A 20,698-nucleotide genomic window follows, 5' to 3' on the forward strand; every position below is an offset into this window, starting at 1 on the left:
CTACGGAGAAAATTTTTATTTATCTTTTTTACAGTATTATTTCAGATGATTGGGATCCCATCTTTCAATACTAATTTCTGTGATATTTGGAAATAAAACAAAAGGGGATAACATATCACATTGTTGTAAAAATGAACAAGTTACTGACTAAAGTCGAATTCAGCAAAGTAGCTTGAAATATAACGTAGTAAAAAAAAAAAAGCCAGATTAGTATATGAACGTATATGACATATTCCAAAAACAGGTGTAGTATGGAATTATCGCGTAATAAAAAAGTCAAACATGACTCGAATATTCCAATTAAAAAATCACTGTGGTGATTAGGTCAATTTTATTTTTTTCGGTATAATGCGTCACGTGCTGTGATGAGATATTTAATCGAAGAACTCTGAAGTTTGGTTCATGGTTATTTTTTCTTTTTCGAGGGCGAAGTCCTAGGCTTCTTACGTCCTTTTCCAGCCATCTTCTGGGCTTTGCCACCCTTGCCTTTGCGTTTCTTTAACCGTGCTCGGAGCCCTTTGAAGGGGCCGATTTGTTTTCGAACCATGTACCCCCTCCACTGTGCCTGAATGAGGGTGGCGACCCGATGAATTTCTCGCCAGTATTCCTCTTCCTTTCTAGCTCGCTCCTTTTCCGCTAGTACTTCGTCGATGAAAACTTGCCTCGCGTCTCTCAACAAACTCAGTTCCTCTAGTTCAACTAATTGACCTTCGATGTGATCCTGGAGCGATACACAAATTCAATTTTGTTTAAGTATCTGCAACGAGAAAACTCGATGTTATACTCCTTACCTTTAGTTCAGTCATTTCCTGTTCTCGTCTTTCAAGCTCCTCGATGTATTGGCTTGTCCAAGATATAATCTCATCTTCCATTTCCCGAGTGTTTGCCTCGAGATAAGTTCGCACTTCACCCGATACTATCTGATCAGCCTTTTCCAATTTTTCACAGTTTGCCTTGAGGCTCAGCAATTCGCCTTCTTTCTGCGCCAGCTTCAATTCCTGCTTTTCAAGTTGAGCGTCTTCCCATCTCTCCACGTATCCTGCGGTGTATCATGTATGGTACGTTTTTTTTTTTTTTTATATCCGATGACGAACGTTTTTAACAATAATAGTAGAATACGAAATCGAAATGGACGTCATGCTGAGTTACGTAGAGCGTTTTACTGTTTTATGATTTTATCAAAATAAACACTGCTTCAGGGGCTGTTTAGTCAATGATGTCAAAAATTTAACAGTTTGAAATCAAATTGTCAATCAAAGGAATTATGCTATGTATTCTCTGAAGCTACAAGGAATCAGTCGTGACAACTGATATCATTGTCAATCATTGCGAATCACTCGAAATCACGGGAGAGGTTGTAAGTTTAGCTGTAAACGTTATATGATATTAATTCATTATCATTCTATTTTCCTTTATCTTATCGTATGTGTTCGTTGATCTCCAATTTACCGAATGATTTCCATTGACTTTCCAGGATTTCAGGCAGTTTCTAGTAATTTAATGTGATTTTCTCTGATTCTATACAATCCAAGAGTCACTAAAAATATTGGAATTCAATGAAAATCACTTTGCATATCGGAAATCAACGAAAATCACATGACAAGGTAGAAATCGATACAGATCAAAGTTGATGAATTTGACTGAAATTCCTTTGATTTCCTAATCAATGAACCTTCACTATTTTTACAGACTCTTTCATATTTCCATTTCAGTATATGTACAAAACTAGACTTAGAATATAGGATGAAAACACAGGAAAATGACCGGTCATAAGGACACCACAGTAAGTGTGTCCAAGTGGTAACTCACTGGTGAAATTACCCTAATTCAACAATTAATCATCTTCGGGTACCAAGTTGAGATCCGTTGAGAAATATCGAGTTGTCCACGTCGGCGTTGACCTTCCGAACCATCTCGATTCGTTGCTTCCGCGTATCGTCAAATTCTAGTTTATCATAGTCCACGAGATCTTGCAGTTGTTTGGCCTGCTCCGTCCAAAGCTCCCAGTTTATTTGCAATTCTCGTTCTCCCTCTTGAGTTTTAACAATGTCTTCGATAACCAGTTCCAGAGATTCGAACGTTTTATTCTCCCTGATGTTACTGGTCGTCCTCCTCAGAATTTCGTACGCGTAAGTCCTAACGCCGCGAAACATTCTCCAATCATATACGGCCCGTGCACGAAACTACGAAAGCCACACTTCGACGAACCTGTCGCGCTGAATCTTTTCCGCAACGCTGGGTATCACAGGCAGAAGTCCCATGTCCTCGCGAAATATCATTTTCGGCTCATCCGGCACGCCGTAAAGTTCCGCGATGGTCTTGTAACGCTCGTCCCAACGCTCGTCAATCTCGGCCGGGATCACGTAGCGCAGGATGCTCAGGAAATCGAGACATTCCTGTAGAACGCAGTAAAAACTGGCCGCTTCCAGGCTGGATAATGTTATCGCCGTTTGGTGATCCATCGTCAAACTCTTCACGTTCGCGTCGCTCGATGAACCTTTGTTACCGATCGTCCGCCGGCTGGCTGGTGTCGTACACTCGATATCTGACGCCTTATTGAACAAGAAATTTATCCAGTTAGGGCTGATCGCAAGTGGTTAAAAAACCTTGGGAACTCACGGGCTTCGCACTGGTTCTACAGAAAGATATTTACCGAAGAGGAGTCACGAACTAGGGCAGGCCGATTTAAACATAAAAATAATGCACACAAATGGGACAAAGTAAATAGACCGGTGTTGCGGCGTTTCATCGAATAGGCATTTGTTGGCACAGTAGAAAAAATTCTATGATAAACTGGTTTTCGATATACCTTTTGGAAAACGTGCTTTTTCTCTTTCCCAAATTTCCCAAAAATATAGTGACCAGATTTCTTCGTCTACCTCATATTTTTATAATCTATTACTTCCAACGTAACCTAGATATTCATGGCTACAAAATTTCTCTTTCCTCGTGACGCTGTGTAGAATTAAAAAGCACGATTATTTCTAAGTATACGGCCTTATCCGATATCGATTACATCCAAAAATGGCAAACGCGTGTCGACAAAATTCTTAGAAAAATAGATTGCTTTTGAAACTCGTCTAAAACAAGGCTTAATGTAATATAATAATAATAACATAAATACAATGCCAGCAAATTCGCTTTTGGTGAAATGCCGAGAATCGGGTGTCTTTATTTCGGATCAAGAGTACGTCGATAAATTTTGTTGAAATCGACACGTCCTACCGTGTTGGCTTCTCCTTGAAAGTAAGTTTGTAATCGGATAAGAAGAGCTTTCGACTTTGAATAAAAGGAGGAAAGAAATTCTTGTTCTAATAGTGGCATTGAGAACCCAGTGAATTCACGTTTTCTGCAAGCACAGGGACCGCGTTGGTTTGCTGCCGTTCATATGCGTCCAACGGTGCCCCGATGGATTCAGCTTTGAAAAGTCGATATTAAAACCAGCATTAAGCGAAGTAAGGTAGGATTCTTACGACCGGTTCCGCCTTGCCCACAAACGGTTGCATTCGTGGTTTACTCTTGGCGATAAGATCATCAGTTGTCTCTTGTTCATCCCTCGGAACTTCTTGAACCATTACCCGTTTCTGTTCGTTAGTTTCTTTTTTGTAAGATTTTTCCAACTGCCCACTTTGCGTTTCCTCGTAATTCTATCAAGAGGAAATGTGGATGAAAGTGAAACGCGTTACTCACTTGTAAGTTTTCATTTTCTTAATCCGAGAAAAGCACGGACAACCTGCAGGTTGGGTTCCAATTCGCTGCCGGAAATCCTCATGACGTTAGTCACCGCCATATGGGCGGACTTCCTCCGCGTGTCTTCGGCCAGCTGCTCGTGTTTTCGTACCGAAGAAATAGTCGCCTGTCCGACTTCCGAAGCTCGTCGCTGATCGGCTGTTACGGCCGATATTTTTGCCAGGGCATTGCTCGAGCTGTGCCTTTGCTGGGTGTACGAATTTCTTTGCTGCGTTCTCGCCTTGGTCTGGTTTTCCACGTTGGAAGACTTTGCTGTCTGCGGTGTTTCAAGAAAATTAATTGCTGTTGTCAGTTATGGAATTAGACGTTGTGAGAAATCGAAGTAACCTTACAGCGAATCGATAAACCGTAGAAGACGATTACAGTATTTATCTACCTTGGTTACCGCATTCATCCTGTCATTCGGGTTTATAATTTGCCGTATTTATCAAACAGAAACATCGCCAGCGTTATTGCTACGTATATCGGGACCGATATTTTGTCCTTAAAGTCGTCCCATTCCATCGTAAGATGTTGTAATGTGTGGCAGGCTGATATATGGAAGAAGAATACACTCGAATTGGTAATTTATTACGAGAAATATTTATTTCTACGAGGCGTACAACGCGTATTTTGTTACGTTTGAATCACGTGGTTTAGCTTCCTGTCGCCCGCTCATCACGTTGGCACTGCACTCTGCAATGATGTAAGAATTGGACTGAAGAATTGTGACGAAGCTATCTTTTCTCAATGAACTCGTGCTCGTAATAGGTATATTTTCATCTTTTTGTCATCGCAGTTTCGTAATGGACACGTAATATATCTTCGATGTTCTTCCGTGGATTTTTAAACGATTGCAGTGCAGCGAGATTTGTGTCGCAACGATTATTTCTTTTTCAACTGGCTCGAAAGAGTTGTCCACGTACTCTGACGGAAATGAAATAATCTAAACTACGAATAATAAAGAATAACCCACACTGCAACTGGATAGTCTCTTCGAATTCTATAAAATGTCTTGAGTTTCATGTTGCAACATATTTTTAAGTTCATAAAAGTTAGCCAGTAAGTGGTCCACAGGCAACTTATTGTAATACTATTGGCTATAGTCATGTTGTAACTTTTCTCTACTAAAAATTGACATCGTAGAAGATGTTCGTAGACTTAATGTATACCTAACTTGAATTTGCCTGGTTTATTTTCCGCTACCATTTCAGTAATTGAAAATGAATTCGCTCTTCGTCAACTTGTCGCTAAGCTTTTGTCGACACTCGACTGTACGCCAACTTAAACCATTCGTATGACCGTCCGTCTTCCAACGATTGTGTTACTTGCGTTACATTAACCACATCCTACAGGAATGTACAAGAAATGTTCTACCGAGAAATGAGGAAAAAAAATAAGCCCCACGATTATCAAACTACTCTCTTGACAACCCTACTCCATTCAGTCTTATAAATCTCGAGATTTTCCCATTAGGATATTCGCAGTTATAAAACTGTTCGTTGCAGACGGAAGGCATCTCAGAGCTTGAAAAGATTTTGTACAGTCCTGCGAAACATTTTTGATCTGTAGTCTGATCTGCCAGATCACTGCGGAAATCATGAACTTTGCTTCGTTCGTTCTCTGCATTTTCGTCGCGTTGTTGGCAATCGCCCAAAGTGAAAGAATCCTGTCTAACCGCAGCGCAGATTATGATGTTCATAATGAAATTAGTGAGTCTTACAATTCAAATCATAATAAAAATATATAGTAACAAATTGTATTTCTTCTGACTATGTGTTTCATACGAGCCGTGTCATTTATAATGTCGGAGCTATTAATTCTTTTCAGAGCTCTGAAATTTTGGGATTAGTCGACAATATTTTGAATCTTAAAGTTTTTATTCATTTTTCTGCAGATTGCCGCCAAGGTAGTCGTGGTTTGAAGCATACCATTATGAACAGCATCTGCAGACCTTACGAACGACACGTTGATCTGAAACCCTTGCCAGGGTTTCGCTTCATACCGCCAACAGTTTCCATTAAACGATGTGACGGGCACTGCCTCGCCGGTTTATCATGTGTACCCGTGTCGAAAAGGCTGGTTGACGTTCATGTTCAAGTAAAACGTTTGAACCAAGTATATGGCCAGCCGATAATGATGTGCGGTGTCGTGAAAGTCGAGGAACATGACCAGTGCAGGTGAGAATGAATTAAATTCCCGAACGTGTATCAATTATTCTTCGGTTATGCCATGAATTGTCAGGAATCTGAAAAATTTGAACTTCTTTCAAATTTCTAAGAAATTCTGTTTGCAATAAATACAATTATGATTGCGTGAAAATGAAAAGTAATAAAACAAAAACTACATTATATCTATATGAGTAATAGGTTAAATACCTGGAACATTAGTTTGCACTGTGAGTGTGCGCGAAATTGATACCTGCTAATATTCCAACAGTGTGATCTGCTGTTTGCAAAAATATTCATTGAATTATGAAAAGACCTACCACTGTGATCGTAAAATCTTATCAAGTCACGTTTCGTGCGAATTATGCAAACTGAGTCTACTTTTTTACCGATATCATGATGTCATCTATAAACCACATTTACTGTTTGATACAGGTGTAAATGTCAACGGACGGCGAAGGATTGCAACGATCGACAAGATTACAATGTGGATAGTTGTAGCTGTGACTGCAAGAATGGAAATCAGGAAAAGGAGGATTGCGAACGTCAAATGGGAAAGACATGGAACGACGACGAATGCTCCTGCAATTGCAACGAATTGGAAGTCCTCTGTACGAATGGCCAATACTGGGACGAAAAACAGTGCAAGTGAGTATTGTCATTCCAAAGTTATAGGTAGGCCGCAAATTTTTGAGGGTTTACACTGTGATGGGTTCAATCGGAGCCTTTATCACTTGTTGAACATTCAATTTCTTTGATTTACGTAATATATTTATGGACATTTATGTAATTACAGATGTGTTCAATGATGTAATCCGATAAAAGTTTCCCAGAGCTAGGGTTAGATTTCACATCTTCATCAGAGACCTTTTCCTCGTAAGTTCATGTTTTTGCAATTCTTTAACTAATATAATCTTAAGCTGTATGGACAGCTGTGTTCCACGGGTGAAAGGTTTCATTTTATTATTTTTGATGGACAACTTGTGTGTGATACTTTCAATAAATATTTGTAGAAATAAATAAATATACAAACTGATTAGAATAACGACTGCAGTAATACAACAGTATAAGTAATTGAAGGTTAAAACACTTATGGTATGTTATTTATCCATAACTACATGGCAGTTATAATATCAAAACTCAGTCACAAATCGTTTGGCACAAAAGGCTCGTTCTTTCACTGAGTGAATTTTTCATCGGCACTTTCCGATATGATTTCGACTATATGCAATCTTAGATAACGCGTATACAATCGATTTGAATTGAATTTCGTGTCATAATCATAGCGAAGTGTCGTGACAAATAATTTATTTTTGAGCAGAATGTAAAGACTTCAATCTCAATTAATCTAATTAAATATTGACTAGAAATTTGTATACATTAGTTTCTTATCCAACAGCTACGAATGTGGGCGTAATAAATTCCCTGCTTGAATATGGCAAAATATTCATTTACAGGTATAATATGTGCGTAAATTCTACCCTTGAAATATAGCTGTTACCTCTACCGAAAGAAAATATGGAATATTAAATCGTGTGACGATACTTTTGACAATTCGAAATTAATCATTTTGTAGAAAACTATTTCAAAGTTTAAAAAATTTTGTAGCGTTCGCTAATCGATTGTTTCATGATACTCTCTGAAGGCTAAATATTATCTAAAGTGGCATTTCTTAGAGGTATAGTTTTCTTCATCATTTATTTACGAATTACGCTCAAGACTGTTATTATACGATTATTTGTATGCGTTGCGACTTAATTCACATTCCAGTAAATCGCGCGAAAGAATAAAATCGACAGAAAAGATTCGCGTAAGTTAAGACTAAATAAAAATCAGGATCCAAATGATGTATCACTATACCCATAAATATTGCTGTGCACTTAAATATATTTAATTCTTCCCTGAAATTGGGGTCCCTTAACCAGCGACAACTTGATAAAGACAAAGCACCTCGATTCTAGTGAATATAAATCAGTTTTCTATTGGGCAAAAATTAGTTCTATGCCTAAGAAGAAATTATCCCGTCCTTGATTATTCTAAGAATCGAATGATAATTGAAACGACTTCAAAGACTCCTCCACCAAGACGTAGATTCAAATTTTGAGCGTAAAATATTTACAGCTCCGAGTGGCGTGGAGGAAACTTCTTTAGTACTGCGTTGTAGAGGTTGTAAAACGCGTAGAAGCTAACGCTCAGTATAACGGCGAGTGCGGAGCCGAAAATCCAGGATAAAAAGTTCCCGTCGATTATGTCGGATGTTTCCTTCTTCTTCCGCGCACTGAGGTCACCAAGAGTAGTTCCTTTGCGAGCCTCCATGAGACGTTTCATCCTGCTCAGCTTAGCTCGCAGCTCGTCGACAGATTCGGCAATGTTGTCGCTTCCCTCATCTCTGGGAAGGTCGCCTATGACTGAAAAAGATATTCTTCACCTCACTGATTCAACGAAGCTGTATGAAAATGATACGAGCATCGAGTGCGTTGAGAAAATTTTTAATGCAGTCTATTATTATACAGTTAACCAAGATAATCAATATTCATTTTACTCTGTGTGTATGGATAGCATTATTCATAAGAAAATCATGATTTTCATTTGAAAGTGCACGGGAAATACTTGAAATTTGCGAGTTTGAGTTCATTAATATTCCTGTGCCACCGGTGAATGAATAAACTATTTTAAACGGTAGAAAAAAGTATGTAAGCGAACAGACACGGGTTTCGTAGTGTATTCAAAATTCTGTTTGCGCATACTTTGCGATACAATTATGCTTGATCTGTCCCACTTATTTTACAATTTTCTAATCACTGATCACTGAGTACATAATCATCACTCACCAGCAGCCTCGGGCAAACAGGTGTGAGAATCGGAATTCATTGTAGTTTACTGCACTGAGAGAAATTTGTCGACTACGGTGTGAAAAAATCTTATTGATCGATCAAAGGTCGCGCTTGCGCGCATGCTGGGCGAGTTCCGAGTCAAATGCCTATCCATGTAAGCAGAAACGGTGGATTGATGTACTCAATTTTTTTTATGGATAACGATGACTCAAAAATGCAATGTATTACTAATCCATTTTTGTAAACTAGATGCACAAACCACTCTCTTATTGGTACTGAAGTAATGTAGATCTATAGTAGGTTCAAAGCGCATATAATCCTATTATAGGTATGTAAGCATCTTTCCTTGTCTGTAAAATAATGTATGTAATACCTTAATAATTGCGAGCCTTGATTGCGTAATTAAGGAATGAATTCTCCAATTTATGTAGCAAGAGTTTATGCCCTATTTTTCTGAGATCGTCGATAACCAGATACATTTGCATGTTACTAGTGTGCGCTGTATCGCACCATTTCAGAAATGGTATGTTTTCAAACAATTGCTCGGAAAATGAAAAAGGGATCGTCATGTTTATAAGGTCAAAATAAAAGTCCCAAAACTGTGGAGCGCTTCTAAAAATGATCAACTCATAAAGAATATAACATACTAGGGAAGTGTCGAATGTGTTGGGACTTTCAAACGAGCTAGTATTTTCCACCGCTCGTTTGAGCGCTGCCATCTGTGGGATTTCAGGGCGTATTTGTATGAACGAATACACCACGGGTGACAGCTGCGCTATGTATCCATGTTACGAACCGTACGGACTGTGGAAATGGTCATAAGTTGTGTACAATTTAACAATAAGTGTTGACGTTAAATTACTGCTATTGTTAAGTGTATGTGTATAATTTTCATCGGCGATAGATTCTGTAAATTTTATGGACTATTCATATCCAAGAAAGCATTCGGAAAATAGTTAGCAGTAACTCTGCGGAAGAAAGTGTAAGTAAACAAGAGAAAAACCTAACCTGAGCAGAGACTGATCTTAAAAATAGATGTGAATTTGAAAAAAATACGCAGCTAAATTCCAGTAATTATTATTCAAATATGGTAAAAGTGGCACTGCAAATTAAAGCGACGCTGGAGAATATAGAGGAACTGAAAACGTCGGGTGATGATTTTCGTTATTATTTGAAATTTACATGCGGCAACTGCGGCGAAGTATCGGAGAAATGGAACTACGTATCGCAGTCGGAATCGACGCCGTCCAAGCGAGGAAGCGGCGTGAATCATTTCGTCAGCAAATGTAAACTGTGCTCGAGGGAGAATACCATGACGATTATCGAAGGCTCAACGCAGTCATACACCGCCGAGGATCAAGGAAAGTTCAAGACACTCGCTGTTTTCGACTGCCGCGGCATAGAGCCCGCCGAATTTTCAGCTCGTAAGGGATGGGTGGCTAAGGCTATCGACGGAGGCAAGGAATTTACAGACGTTGACCTCAGCGAGGGCGAATGGGCTGATTATTGTGAGAAAATTGCTAATCCAGTCGGCGTTTACGAAATCGAGCACAGGTTCGAGAAGACCAAGTGAAAGGATCCCCTCCTTACCAATGCGATAATCCGCGTAATTCTAGGAATAAGAGACGCTCTTGAAATTTCATGTAACGATGTGTCAAATGTATGTAGCTAATAAATTGTTGAATCTGTTCACCGTAATGAGCACAGGTCGAGAATAAATAAATATTTGGCGGTAAATTTGATTATCCGTTAGGATTTATTCCTACTGTTATCAACATTCTAATGATTTGGGGGGAGAGAGTACGGAGCTACACTACTGACGGTGTGATCAAAACCGTCGACTGAAGAATATATCTTTAGTCGAAGGCTAACCATCGAAGGGCCTAGCCGCTTGAGTCTGAAATTGGTACGAAAGATAAACTGCGTATTTCTTGTCGGAAATGTAAAAACTAAAATCATTATACATCGTGTCATATCATACATAGTATTGAAGTTCGAAACCAGAGTTTGGATGTTCAGAAAGTGACGTCACTCAAAATTTTTTATCTTTTGGCGTTATGGATCTACAGTTATTGTCGACTACGAAAATCAGCTAGCCAAATTCCTCAGTCTGGAAACAACCGCGCAGTAGAGTGGACGCATGAAAATCGCGCTCCGGAAATTTCGAGTACGGGGTTCTGGATCCTGCGCTCCGGGCCCGCTTCCTGGTGCAACTCGAGTTCCAGGACAAGCGCTCTGTAGTTTCTACGCTACAGGTCGGTACCTGGTGAAACTCGACTTCAGGAAGAAGCACTACGTAGTTTCTGAGCTCCAGGTCCGCTACCTGATGAAATTCGACTTCCAGGACAAGCGCTCCGCAGTTTCTGCGGTCAAGTTCCACTACCTGCAGGAACTCGACTTCCAGGACAAGCGCTCCGTGGTTCCTGCGCTCCAGGTTCTCTACCCGGTGAAACTTGACTTCGGGGACAAGCGCTCCGGAGTTCCTGCGCTCCAGGTCCACTACCTCGTGAAACTCGAGTTCCAGGACAAGCGCTCCGTAGTTTTGGCTGTCCAGGTTTTTGACCTGGTGACTTTTGACCAAGCGCTCCGTAGTTTCTACGCTCCAGGTCCACTACCTGGTGAAATTCGACTTTCAGTACAAGCGCTGCGTAGTTTCTGCGCTCAAGGTTCACTACCTGGAGAAACTCGAATTCCGGGACAAGCGCTTCATCGTTCCTGCACTCCAAGTCCGCTACCTAGCGAAACTCGACTTCAAGGAGAGGACGAGGAGGACGAAGATTTGTGCTCATGAGTTAAACATTTTTATATTATTCAATGGCAATTGTAATTATATTTCATCTCAAATTTTTCAAACTTGTCCTGTTTACAATAAATTGTTTCAGTTCATTTTTCGCGCAAGCACAAATTCAGTAGCTATAAATGCGCTGATAAAATTTGTTATATTATTAATTAATTGATTGATTATACCAATCCTTACACAATATTTTTGATGTGTTCTTATGCTGAAAATATTAATAACTATTCAACGTATAACTTGAAGTGGTTATGCATGGTTGTTGGAGGTGGTTGGCGGTGGTTGGAGGTAGTCGGAGGTGGACGAGGAGGAGGACGAACTGAACTGAGTCTCAAAGCCCTGTTGACATAAAAGCAGCTATTCGATAGAAATTATAGTTTATAGTTTACACAGCCCATTGCATGATATTTCATTACAAATACATATGTTTCAATGTATTTAGGAATAATTTATCAAATATACAGAGGTCATGTGCAAATAATAAATGAATTCGACCGCAGTTTGATGTATTTATTAGAGCTTTAACAATAAATTTAGGCTTTGTTACTTCTTTTATTTTATTATGGATAATCAAAAACATTTCCGACTAATCGTGCCGTGGAAGCATGGGGATTGAACCAAAGGTAGCAAAAGATTAGAAACAGTGTATGTAGAGTACGGGTATTTTTCTAAGAATGCAAATAGAATAGAATACCACACCTTGCGAATTAGCTTTCCAGTCAGAGATAAATGATGAATTTTAAGGACTGCATTATCGTTGTTGAATACTCTACGCCTCATGGGAAACGAAAATCTGTAACGATAAAATTGATGCACCGGATCATCGTCGACTTTAACTTTTGAAATGTCCTACCATTTTCGAACACCTCCTACCTCCCCCTGCCACCTCCGACCATCAATGGCCACTTTCGACCACCCCCTATCACCTTCTACCAGCGCCGACCACCTCCTAACATTTCCGAACACCTCCAACCATCCTATTTAGCTATATTACCAGATTAGCTATAATATGAAAAGAGAAGAATTATTCATTTCGAAATGGGAGTCTATTCGACGCGCGCTCGATGTATTCCATGACATTAGTATTCATAATTATTCCAACAACTTTTCATTTGCTCTCTCGATCTTGAATTTTCATAGGCATAGAATCGAAACGTTGTTTTAGCTGGTCGCAAGTGAAGTATCTGCGTTGGGTGGAGGAGCAGAATCGTTTTTCGAAAAGTATTCGGATGGAAAAAAATTCAGAGTAACTGTAATACATCACGGATGCGCTAATTTTGAACGAGATGAAATGGATGCTTCGTATATGAGACGGTATTTAACGCTGCGTAGTGGTTTAAGGACCTAGAAAGGTGATAGGGAGAGAAAGAACGACGCTTCTCAACACTTCGAGTGTATTTTAACACACATTTGAAAGATACGAGCGAAATTTTTCATCATCCAACTGTCGCAGAACGGCAGCGTTATTAGCCGAGCCGTTCACTGAAGAATATATCCTCAATCAACGGCTGACCATAGAAGGGCCTGGCCGCTTGAGTCTGGAATCGGCAGGAGAGATAAAGTGCGTATTTCTTGTATGAAACGTGAAAACTAAAAGCATTATACATCATATCATATCATCATACATCGTACATCATACATCATCATACATAGTATCAAAGTTTGAAACCATAGTTTGGATGTCGGACGTTCAGAAAGTGACGTCACCAATTCAAAATCAGCTAGCCGAATTCCTCAGTCTGGAAACAACCGCGCAGTAGAGCGGACGGATGAGAGTCGCGCTCCGCAAATTTCGAGTACGGGGTTCTCATCCTCCCGGATCCGCGCTTCGGCTCCGCTACGTATTTCGAGTACCGGGTTCTCAACCTCCCGGATCCCGCGCTCCGGGTCCGCTACGCGGTGAAACTCGACTTCCAGGATAAGCGCTCCGTGGTTCCTGGTTCATGTTTACAATAAATTATTTCAATTCCTTTTTCGCGCAACCCCAAATTCGGTAGCTGTCAGTCCGCTAATAAAATTTCTCGACTTCCAGGATAAGCGCTCCGTGGTTCCTGGTTCACGTTTACAATAAATTATTTCAATTCGTTTTTCGCGCAACCCCAAATTCGGTAGCTGTCAGTCCGCTAATAAAATTTCTCGACTTCCAGGATAAGCGCTCCGTGGTTCCTGGTTCACGTTTACAATAAATTATTTCAATTCGTTTTTCGCGCAACCCCAAATTCGGTAGCTGTCAGTCCGCTAATAAAATTTCTCGACTTCCAGGATAAGCGCTCCGTGGTTCCTGGTTCACGTTTACAATAAATTATTTCAATTCGTTTTTCGCGCAACCCCAAATTCGGTAGCTGTCAGTCCGCTAATAAAATTTCTCGACTTCCAGGATAAGCGCTCCGTGGTTCCTGGTTCACGTTTACAATAAATTATTTCAATTCCTTTTTCGCGCAACCCCAAATTCGGTAGCTGTCAGTCCGCTAATAAAATTTCTCGACTTCCAGGATAAGCGCTCCGTGGTTCCTGGTTCACGTTTACAATAAATTATTTCAATTCCTTTTTCGCGCAACCCCAAATTCGGTAGCTGTCAGTCCGCTAATAAAATTTCTCGACTTCCAGGATAAGCGCTCCGTGGTTCCTGGTTCACGTTTACAATAAATTATTTCAATTCGTTTTTCGCGCAACCCCAAATTCGGTAGCTGTCAGTCCGCTAATAAAATTTCTCGACTTCCAGGATAAGCGCTCCGTGGTTCCTGGTTCACGTTTACAATAAATTATTTCAATTCGTTTTTCGCGCAACCCCAAATTCGGTAGCTGTCAGTCCGCTAATAAAATTGCTCGACTTCCAGGATAAGCGCTCCGTGGTTCCTGGTTCACGTTTACAATAAATTATTTCAATTCGTTTTTCGCGCAACCCCAAATTCGGTAGCTGTCAGTCCGCTAATAAAATTTCTCGACTTCCAGGATAAGCGCTCCGTGGTTCCTGGTTCACGTTTACAATAAATTATTTCAATTCGTTTTTCGCGCAACCCCAAATTCGGTAGCTGTCAGTCCGCTAATAAAATTTCTCGACTTCCAGGATAAGCGCTCCGTGGTTCCTGGTTCACGTTTACAATAAATTATTTCAATTCGTTTTTCGCGCAACCCCAAATTCGGTAGCTGTCAGTCCGCTAATAAAATTTCTCGACTTCCAGGATAAGCGCTCCGTGGTTCCTGGTTCACGTTTACAATAAATTATTTCAATTCGTTTTTCGCGCAACCCCAAATTCGGTAGCTGTCAGTCCGCTAATAAAATTTCTCGACTTCCAGGATAAGCGCTCCGTGGTTCCTGGTTCACGTTTACAATAAATTATTTCAATTCGTTTTTCGCGCAACCCCAAATTCGGTAGCTGTCAGTCCGCTAATAAAATTTCTCGACTTCCAGGATAAGCGCTCCGTGGTTCCTGGTTCACGTTTACAATAAATTATTTCAATTCGTTTTTCGCGCAACCCCAAATTCAGTAGCTGTCAGTGCGCTAATAAAATTCCTATAACTTTACAATCTTCTCATAATCTTTTTGGTAAAATATGTCGATAAAAAAATTATATCAAACCTTACACATTATTTTTGATTTGTTCTCACGCTGAAAATATTTATTAGTATTTGAGGTATAACTCGAGGTGGTTGGCGGTTTTCGTTGGAGGTAGTTAGGGATGGTTGCGGGTAATCTCGGTGATTCAGGAGGAGGGGGACGAGGATTTGTACTCGGTGAGTAAAACACTTTTATAATATTTCATGCCAATTGTAATTATATTTTATCTGAAATATTACAAACTTGTCACCTTTACAATAAATTATTTCAATTCATTTTTCGTGCAAGCACATATTTAGTAGCTATTAATAATCTTGTACAATTTATTATATTATTGATTAATTAATTAATATTCCTATAATATTTAATGGCAATTGTAATTATATTTCATCTGAAATATTACAAACTTGTCACCTTTACAATAAATTATTTCAATTCATTTTTCGTGCAAGCACAAATTCAGTAGCTACGAATAAGCTTATACAATTTATTATATTATTAAATAATTATTTAATCAATTACTCAATTACATTAATCCTTACACAATATTTTCGATGTGTTCTTATACTGAAAATATTTATCACTATTCAAGGTATAACCTGAGGTGGTTGAAGGTGGTCGGAGGTGGACGAGGAGGACGAGGATTTGTGCTGGGTGAGTAAAACACTTTTATAATATTTGATGGCAATTGTAATTACATTTCATCTGAAATATTACAAACTTGTCACGTTTACAATAAATTATTTCAATTCATTTTTCGTGCAAGCACATATTCAGTAGCTATGAATAATCTTGTACAATTTATTATATTATTAATTAATTGATTAATTACATTAATCCTTACACAATATTTTTGATGTGTTCCTATACTAAAAATATTCATTCCTATTCCAGGTATTACCCGAGGTGGTCGGAGGTGGACGAGGAGGAGGACGAGCTGGACGAGGAGGAGGACCAGGTGGACGAGGAGGAGGACCAGGTGGACGAGGAGGAGGCGGGGTGGGACGTGGGAGAGGACCTCTCCTCTCCTCAGAGGAGGGGAGGGGGCGGGGCAGGGAAGGGGGAGAGGTGGGCGGGGAGGGGGAAGGGAAGGGAAGGGAAGGGGTGGGGAGGGAGGCGGGGCGGGGGAGGAGGGGGGCAGGAGGGTGGGAGGGTGGGCGGGAGGGAGGGAGGGAGGGAGGGCGGGAGGGCGGGAGGGAGGGAAGGCGGCAGGGAGGGAGAGAGTGAACAACGGATGTCAGTGCAAGTCCCCCACACGCCCGCCCGCCCGCCCTCCCTCCCTCCCTCCCGCCCTCCCGCCCTCCCTCCCACCCTCCTGCCCTCCCTCCCACCCTCCTGCCCCCCTCCTACCCCGCCCCGCCTCCCTCCCCTCCCCTTCCCTTCCCTTCCCTTCCCCCTCCCCGCCCACCTCTCCCCCTTCCCTGCCCCGCCCCCTCCCCTCCTCTGAGGAGAGGAGAGGTCCTCTCCCACGTCCCACCCCGCCTCCTCCTCGTCGACCTCGTCCTCCTCCTCGTCGACCTCGTCCTCCTCCTCGTCCACCTGGTCCTCCTCCTCGTCCAGCTCGTCCTCCTCCTCGTCCACCTCCGACCTCGGGTAATACCTGGAATAGTAATGAATATTTTTAGTATAGGAACACATCAAAAATATTGTGTAAGGATTAATGTAATTAATAAATTAATTAATAATATAATAAATTGTACAAGATTATTCATAGCTACTGAATATGTGCTTGCACGAAAAATGAATTGGAATAATTTATTGTAAACGTGACAAGTTTGTAATATTTCAGATGAAATATAATTACAATTGCCATTAAATATTATAGGAATATTAATTAATTAATCAATAATATAATAAATTGTACAAGATTATTCATAGCTACTGAATATGTGCTTGCACGAAAAATGAATTGAAATAATTAATTGTAAAGGTGACAAGTTTGTAATATTTCAGATGAAATATAATTACAATTGCCATCAAATATTATAGGAATATTAATTAATTAATCAATAATATAATAAATTGTACAAGATTATTCATAGCTACTGAATATGTGCTTGCACGAAAAATGAATTGAAATAATTTATTGTAAAGGTGACAAGTTTGTAATATTTCAGATGAAATATAATTACAATTGCCATCAAATATTATAAAAGTGTTTTACTCACCCAGCAACCTTATCCTGGAAGTCGAGAAATTTTATTAGCGGACTGACAGCTACCGAATTTGGGGTTGCGCGAAAAACGAATTGAAATAATTTATTGTAAACGTGAACCAGGAACCACGGAGCGCTTATCCTGGAAGTCGAGAAATTTTATTAGCGGACTGACAGCTACCGAATTTGGGGTTGCGCGAAAAAGGAATTGAAATAATTTATTGTAAACGTGAACCAGGAACCACGGAGCGCTTATCCTGGAAGTCGAGAAATTTTATTAGCGGACTTACAGCTACCGAATTTGGGGTTGCGCGAAAAACGAATTGAAATAATTTATTGTAAACGTGAACCAGGAACCACGGAGCGCTTATCCTGGAAGTCGAGAAATTTTATTAGCGGACTTACAGCTACCGAATTTGGGGTTGCGCGAAAAACGAATTGAAATAATTTATTGTAAACGTGAACCAGGAACCACGGAGCGCTTATCCTGGAAGTCGAGAAATTTTATTAGCGGACTGACAGCTACCGAATTTGGGGTTGCGCGAAAAAGGAATTGAAATAATTTATTGTAAACATGAACCAGGAACCACGGAGCGCTTATCCTGGAAGTCGAGAAATTTTATTAGCGGACTTACAGCTACCGAATTTGGGGTTGCGCGAAAAACGAATTGAAATAATTTATTGTAAACGTGAACCAGGAACCACGGAGCGCTTATCCTGGAAGTCGAGAAATTTTATTAGCGGACTGACAGCTACCGAATTTGGGGTTGCGCGAAAAAGGAATTGAAATAATTTATTGTAAACATGAACCAGGAACCACGGAGCGCTTATCCTGGAAGTCGAGAAATTTTATTAGCGGACTTACAGCTACCGAATTTGGGGTTGCGCGAAAAACGAATTGAAATAATTTATTGTAAACGTGAACCAGGAACCACGGAGCGCTTATCCTGGAAGTCGAGAAATTTTATTAGCGGACTGACAGCTACCGAATTTGGGGTTGCGCGAAAAAGGAATTGAAATAATTTATTGTAAACATGAACCAGGAACCACGGAGCGCTTATCCTGGAAGTCGAGAAATTTTATTAGCGGACTTACAGCTACCGAATTTGGGGTTGCGCGAAAAACGAATTGAAATAATTTATTGTAAACGTGAACCAGGAACCACGGAGCGCTTATCCTGGAAGTCGAGAAATTTTATTAGCGGACTGACAGCTACCGAATTTGGGGTTGCGCGAAAAAGGAATTGAAATAATTTATTGTAAACATGAACCAGGAACCACGGAGCGCTTATCCTGGAAGTCGAGAAATTTTATTAGCGGACTTACAGCTACCGAATTTGGGGTTGCGCGAAAAACGAATTGAAATAATTTATTGTAAACGTGAACCAGGAACCACGGAGCGCTTATCCTGGAAGTCGAGAAATTTTATTAGCGGACTGACAGCTACCGAATTTGGGGTTGCGCGAAAAACGAATTGAAATAATTTATTGTAAACGTGAACCAGGAACCACGGAGCGCTTATCCTGGAAGTCGAGTTTCACCGCGTAGCGGACCCGGAGCGCGGGATCCGGGAGGTTGAGAACCCGGTACTCGAAATACGTAGCGGAGCCGAAGCGCGGATCCGGGAGGATGAGAACCCCGTACTCGAAATTTGCGGAGCGCGACTCTCATCCGTCCGCTCTACTGCGCGGTTGTTTCCAGACTGAGGAATTCGGCTAGCTGATTTTGAATTGGTGACGTCACTTTCTGAACGTCCGACATCCAAACTATGGTTTCAAACTTTGATACTATGTATGATGATGTATGATGTACGATGTATGATGTATGATGTATGATGTATAAGGTATGATGATATGATATGATGTATAATGATTTCAGCTTTCACGTTTCATACAAGAAATACACACTTCATCTCTCCTGCCGATTCCAGACTTAAGCGGCCAGGCCCTTCGATGGTCAGCCGTTGACTGAAGATATATTCTTCAGTGAACGGGTCGGCTAATAACGCTGCCGTTCTGCGACAGTTGGATGATGAAAAATTTCGCTCGTATCTTTCAAATGTGTGTTAAAATACACTCGAAGTGTTAAGAAGCGTCGTTCTTTCTCTCCCTATCACCTTTCTAGGTCTTTAAACCACTACGCAGCGTTAAATACCGTCTCATATACGAAGCATCCATTTCATCTCGTTCAAAATTAGCGCATCCGTGATGTATTACAGTTACTCTGAATTTTTTTCCATCCGAATACTTTTCGAAAAACGATTCTGCTCCTCCACCCAACGCAGATACTTCACTTGCGACCAGCTAAAACAACGTTTCGATTCTATGCCTATGAAAATTCAAGATCGAGAGAGCAAATGAAAAGTTGTTGGAATAATTATGAATACTAATGTCATGGAATACATCGAGCGCGCGTCGAATAGACTCCCATTTCGAAATGAATAATTCTTCTCTTTTCATATCATAGCTAATCTGGTAATATAGGTAAATAGGATGGTTGGAGGTGTTCGGAAATGGTAGGACATTTCAAAAGTTAAAGTCGACGATGATCCGGTGCATCAATTTTATCGTATATTTGATAAATTATTCCTAAATACATTGAAACATATGTATTTGTAATGAAATATCATGCAATGGGCTGTGTAAACTATAAACTATAATTTCTATCGAATAGCTGCTTTTATGTCAACAGGACTTTGAGACTCAGTTCAGTTCGTCCTCCTCCTCGTCCACCTCCGACCACCTCCAACAATCGCCAACCACCTCGAACAACCACCGATAACCACCTCGAGTTGTACCTGGAATAGCAATAAATATTTTCAGTATCAGAACATATCAAAAATATTACGTGAGGATTAATACTTAAAAAGTGCTGGAATAAATTTTTTCTGGCACTATTCTGACGCAATTTTGCGAGACGAATCGATTTAGCGCAGTCCCGATATGCTGCGAGCAGCGGATAAAAAGTTACAGCCAAAAAACCAGAACCTCAGATTTCGACATTTTTCAGCAGGTGCATTTTCCTTCGTAACTTCTTTCCTGTTGATCCTACGCTGTTTTCGCTGCGTTTTCTGAGTTCCCGAGGGTTCAATTAGTCAGGAGAGGGTCATACAAATCGAATCGGAGACTAAAAGTTTTTCACTCGAAAAAAAAGCAAGGCTAACCCCTTTGTATTTTTGGCGAAAATTGTCGGGATTTTGAAAAGTGCTGGAATAAATTAATTGTAGCACCATTCCGACGTAATTTTGTGAGAGAAATCGATTGGGCGCAGTCATGATACGCTGCGATCAACGCATGAAAAGTTAGAGCCGAAAAACGAAAACCTGTGTTTTCGACATTTTTCAGCAGGTGCTTTTTTCTTCGTAACTTCTATTCTGTTGATCCCACGATCTTTTCGCTGCGTTTTCCGAGTTACTGAGGGTTCAATTAGTCAGGAGAGGGTCATACAAATCGAATCGGA

The 20,698-nt window shown here is 40.4% G+C and overlaps 5 protein-coding genes across 7 annotated transcripts in view; 2 read left to right on the forward strand and 3 right to left on the reverse strand.

The window, feature by feature from the left end:
* Nucleotides 1-344: 344 nt before the first annotated feature.
* LOC124301878 (dynein regulatory complex protein 9-like) lies at nt 345-4,931 on the reverse strand. Of its 2 annotated transcripts, XM_046757423.1 has the most exons (9): nt 4,902-4,931; nt 4,370-4,656; nt 4,127-4,280; nt 3,734-4,006; nt 3,474-3,647; nt 2,209-2,552; nt 1,853-2,136; nt 792-1,039; nt 345-721 (listed from the first exon to the last, which is right to left on the reverse strand). In XM_046757423.1, the coding sequence occupies exons 3-9, from the start codon at nt 4,142-4,144 to the stop codon at nt 407-409; spliced, it is 1,656 nt and encodes a 551-aa protein (XP_046613379.1). In that variant the 5' UTR covers nt 4,145-4,280; nt 4,370-4,656; nt 4,902-4,931; the 3' UTR covers nt 345-406. The 2 variants fall into 2 exon arrangements, with proteins under 2 accessions (XP_046613379.1, XP_046613378.1); XM_046757422.1 differs by having other exon boundaries at nt 4,370-4,921.
* On the forward strand, nt 959-7,875 carry LOC124301880 (balbiani ring protein 3-like). 2 transcript variants are annotated; one of them, XM_046757427.1, is made up of 4 exons: nt 959-1,058; nt 5,627-5,909; nt 6,333-6,545; nt 6,694-7,875. In XM_046757427.1, exons 1-4 carry the CDS (start codon nt 1,052-1,054, stop codon nt 6,704-6,706), a joined length of 516 nt encoding a protein of 171 aa, XP_046613383.1. In that variant the 5' UTR covers nt 959-1,051; the 3' UTR covers nt 6,707-7,875. The 2 variants fall into 2 exon arrangements, with proteins under 2 accessions (XP_046613383.1, XP_046613382.1); XM_046757426.1 differs by lacking the exon at nt 959-1,058 and adding an exon at nt 5,169-5,441.
* LOC124301882 (uncharacterized) lies at nt 6,802-8,847 on the reverse strand. The gene is made up of 2 exons (XM_046757429.1): nt 8,729-8,847; nt 6,802-8,305 (listed from the first exon to the last, which is right to left on the reverse strand). The coding sequence occupies exons 1-2, from the start codon at nt 8,766-8,768 to the stop codon at nt 8,013-8,015; spliced, it is 333 nt and encodes a 110-aa protein (XP_046613385.1). The 5' UTR covers nt 8,769-8,847; the 3' UTR covers nt 6,802-8,012.
* A 644-nt stretch (nt 8,848-9,491) lies between these two features.
* Nucleotides 9,492-10,468, forward strand: LOC124301881 (CXXC motif containing zinc binding protein). Its single transcript, XM_046757428.1, has one exon. It carries the CDS (start codon nt 9,819-9,821, stop codon nt 10,302-10,304), a length of 486 nt encoding a protein of 161 aa, XP_046613384.1. The 5' UTR covers nt 9,492-9,818; the 3' UTR covers nt 10,305-10,468.
* A 9,516-nt stretch (nt 10,469-19,984) lies between these two features.
* Nucleotides 19,985-20,698, reverse strand: part of LOC124302148 (uncharacterized) — an 88,233-nt gene continuing 87,519 nt past the window's right edge. Inside the window, exon 9 of the transcript XR_006907641.1 lies at nt 19,985-20,036. The gene's annotated coding sequence lies outside the window, so the exon portion shown is untranslated. The remainder of the gene's footprint in view (nt 20,037-20,698) is intronic.

The sequence above is a fragment of the Neodiprion virginianus genome, chromosome 4, assembly GCF_021901495.1.
Source record: "Neodiprion virginianus isolate iyNeoVirg1 chromosome 4, iyNeoVirg1.1, whole genome shotgun sequence".
In the NCBI taxonomy this organism is placed as follows: domain Eukaryota; kingdom Metazoa; phylum Arthropoda; class Insecta; order Hymenoptera; family Diprionidae; genus Neodiprion; species Neodiprion virginianus.

Excerpts from the sequence above, each read along its gene's own strand:
- LOC124301878 (XM_046757423.1), bottom strand. Across the intron at positions 3,648-3,733 it reads AATTGGAACCCAACCTGCAG|AATTACGAGGAAACGCAAAG; the intron begins GTTGTCCGTGCT and ends TCCTCTTGATAG. Across the intron at positions 722-791 it reads AGGAAATGACTGAACTAAAG|GATCACATCGAAGGTCAATT; the intron begins GTAAGGAGTATA and ends GTATCGCTCCAG.
- LOC124301880 (XM_046757426.1), top strand. The coding sequence starts at position 5,330 with ATGAACTTTGCTTCGTTCGTTCTCTGCATTTTCGTCGCGTTGTTGGCA. Across the intron at positions 5,442-5,626 it reads TGATGTTCATAATGAAATTA|ATTGCCGCCAAGGTAGTCGT; the intron begins GTGAGTCTTACA and ends ATTTTTCTGCAG. Across the intron at positions 5,910-6,332 it reads GAGGAACATGACCAGTGCAG|GTGTAAATGTCAACGGACGG; the intron begins GTGAGAATGAAT and ends TGTTTGATACAG.
- LOC124301882 (XM_046757429.1), bottom strand. The coding sequence starts at position 8,768 with ATGAATTCCGATTCTCACACCTGTTTGCCCGAGGCTGCTG. Across the intron at positions 8,306-8,728 it reads CTGTTTGCCCGAGGCTGCTG|TCATAGGCGACCTTCCCAGA; the intron begins GTGAGTGATGAT and ends TATCTTTTTCAG.
- LOC124301881 (XM_046757428.1), top strand. The coding sequence starts at position 9,819 with ATGGTAAAAGTGGCACTGCAAATTAAAGCGACGCTGGAGAATATAGAG.